General features: G+C 48.0%; 1 protein-coding gene across 1 annotated transcript; it reads right to left on the bottom strand.

Annotated features, from left to right (window-relative positions):
* Positions 1-1,628: 1,628 nt before the first annotated feature.
* LOC123100122 (phytosulfokines 4) lies at positions 1,629-2,519 on the bottom strand. Its single transcript, XM_044522100.1, has 2 exons — positions 2,219-2,519; positions 1,629-2,091 (listed from the first exon to the last, which is right to left on the bottom strand). The coding sequence occupies exons 1-2, from the start codon at positions 2,336-2,338 to the stop codon at positions 1,912-1,914; spliced, it is 300 nt and encodes a 99-aa protein (XP_044378035.1). The 5' UTR covers positions 2,339-2,519; the 3' UTR covers positions 1,629-1,911.
* Between the last annotated feature and the right edge of the window lie 349 nt (positions 2,520-2,868).

Below are 2,868 nucleotides of genomic sequence, written 5' to 3'. Positions count from 1 at the left end.
ATATGTCAAGGGTACATGTAGCTAAAGATTGCAAGGGTGTGGCAAGTGAGATCGGCAGGAGGAGCAGTGCGGCGTTTGGTGCAGTGATTAGGGAAATAGAGATGCAAGTGTCTTCTTTTATTTCATGTAACGTAGTTTATCAGTCTAGGAGCTCAAACTTTGATGCTCACAACTTAGCAAAGCATGCTTTAACTTTGAGTGTTGACCGCCATGTTTGGTTAGGCCAGCGCGAAGGTATTTCTTTCGTCCCAGTAAACATTGTGACGACGTAATAAAGCTTTGTGAGGTTGCCTAAAAAAAATTTGCCCATGCTTTCTTAGGAGGGTCTGGCCCTCGCCTTGAGTATCTTTGCTCCTGCCCATCAGAACCGCCAGCAATGCCAAAATCCTCGACGCTGAGAAGGCCTAGTCCGCCGTAGCAAATTTGGAACCCAGATCGAGGAGTGCCACGAGAGGAAGCCTGTGGCCGGTCAAAGTTGTGGCTGGGAGGGCCGTAGAGACCGGAATGCCGCTACGTCGCGCCACCAGGGAGCAAGGGTGCGCCCATGCTGGGCCACTATGCAAATGGAGGGATGGCAGGTCGTATGTGGCTATCACCTCAAGAAGGATTGCATTATTGATTTTGCGCTAGTTGCTCAATAAGTTGCTTGTTCGGAAGAATCCACAAATAAATATGCTTTATTTCCTGTTAAACAATGCCTTCTTTTTTCATTTGAATGTACATCTTCTTCGATAATTATCATGTACAACAGAAAGACCGACGTCTTGCTTTACTTGATCCACCGCTTCGGTCTAGAATCTGTCAAGAAAGAGTAGCCGCGTGACGAAACCAGCCCCACCGCCGCCGTCCACATTTGGCCACATCTTCTGGGGGCGGTGGGCAGCTAGGCTTTCTCCGTGTCGCTCCAGGAGCGACGCGGGGGTTGGGCCCTGGATTTTTTTAAATGAGGGGGCATGGATTTATGAGTTGCAAAACGAGATTGCTAAATCTTAATCGACTGAGGCTTAACCAAGTCTCAATCGATGCTTTATTCGTGAGATTTTTACATGAAGAACATGCATTTAAAAAAAATCTTTTTATATGTTATATGTCGCTCGACTAAGGCTTAGTTAAGTTTCAGTCAACTAAGATTTAGGCACACCCGTTGCAAAACTGAACGAACAACCTACAGGAGTTTACTTGGATCCAAGGTATCCGTTAATTATATACAGTTATAAAGAACGGAGGCATGTTGAGCGACCGTGCAGGCTTCATAAAGCATTCTGAGCGGAAACAGCTCCGACCAGCTAATAAGAGAGTTGACCAACAAGGCATCCAGAAAGTGCCGAGATTCAACTGCTACGAAAACTTTATCATTCATTTGGCCACTAGGAGTACGACAAACAATGATGGAAGTAATAGATGGAGCAAAAGGAACCATGACAAGTGCAAAGTCAATGCTTATAATAGCCAGCAGGTAGGCCGGTGGTCTAATCCTGACTGCGTGTGGTCATCTCTCTGCATTGTTTTCGGTAGTTCCTTTCCGTATGGGCATCTTATGACGTCGGGTTGTCTAACTAACAATCGTCGTCTTAACTCTATAGCTTCAATCAATCACGAAGAACAGTATAACATTAGTATTCAGTGTATAGATAAAGAGATAATATATTCAATAAGTACATACATGATGATAAAATTTCGAGTCCAGAACAGATACATGACCTGAAAACAAGGGAACAGGGAAAATACAAGGAGGCGGCGACTATAGCTGTAATTTACAGACGATGCATGCGACTGCGGAACAGACCGACGAGCTCATGAAAAATGCCTTTCTTAAGTAGGGCCTGCTTAACCATGCGATCATCCAGATATGGCCTTCAGTTCACGGAGTCCTTCGTAAGCACCAGCGGTTTCAGGCTTTCAGCGCACCATCTAGTTGTGCTTCCCCTGGGTGTAGATGTAGTCGGTGTGAGCGACGAGGGTCCTCCTCATCAGGCACTCCTCCGCTCCTTCCCCTCCCTCGCATCCTCTCATCGCCTCCAGATCTACCTGCTCCATTTCCATCCCGGTTCCTGCAGCACTCTTCTCATGGGAGGTGGCGGAGCCAGCACCCTGCAGATCATTAACACAACGAGCCGAGCGTTATGAAGTGACCAAAAAATTAACGAACGTACGATTGCCACAGCCCGTCTGCATTATGAAGTATATACACGTTAGATTGATTGCTTACTGTACGTACCTGTGATTTTTGGAGGCTGGATCCTGGTGTAGGCCTTGCTGCTTGCCCTCTAGTGCAGAGGAGGCACAGCAGCAGCGCTGCCAGCAAGAAGAGTGCCGCCTGCTTGGAGAAGGAGGCCATCTCTTATTCTCTTGGTCTCTCTGGGATCAGGGGCTTGTTAATTAGGTGGCGGTATACGATCATAAGCATCCGCCCATGGACTTATATATAGGGAACTGATGGCCAATCGACACCGTGGCGGGGCGGGTGGGTGGCGCGGTTCGGCCACACAGCGGCCGTGCCGTACTGCCGTAGACGGCAGGTCTCCGGCGTTCGAGATCGAGTATATTTTGTGATGACGACGCGCGCTATGCGTCCACTTCGGTAAGATAAATTTCGCGCTCTCACCGTCTCTGTCCGTATACTGGATGAAGATCATCATCCACATGGAGAAATCCATAATATAAATGTAATGTACTTGGATTTGGTAAGGTGCTTGGGTGGTAGTTCATGTGGGTAGCAAGATGCCGGGCACTTGGCGGTACGTATCGTATGTACGTGCAGACGGCAATGTCCGTGTGAACACGATATAAGTAGCGTGCCACGCATGGAAGGTGACAGACACATGTATGTGGTCGTATGCTCTCGGTTGAACGTCGCGCGCACGACCC

Source organism: Triticum aestivum, chromosome 4D (assembly GCF_018294505.1).
Source record: "Triticum aestivum cultivar Chinese Spring chromosome 4D, IWGSC CS RefSeq v2.1, whole genome shotgun sequence".
NCBI lineage: Eukaryota > Viridiplantae > Streptophyta > Magnoliopsida > Poales > Poaceae > Triticum > Triticum aestivum.
This window is presented reverse-complemented; position numbering and strand designations above follow the sequence as displayed.

Bases quoted from the DNA above. Each gene is read 5' to 3' on its own strand.
- LOC123100122 (XM_044522100.1), bottom strand. From the start codon at position 2,338: ATGGCCTCCTTCTCCAAGCAGGCGGCACTCTTCTTGCTGGCAGCGCTG. The intron at 2,092-2,218 runs GTACGTACAGTA...AATGATCTGCAG, and splicing joins CCAGCCTCCAAAAATCACAG to GGTGCTGGCTCCGCCACCTC.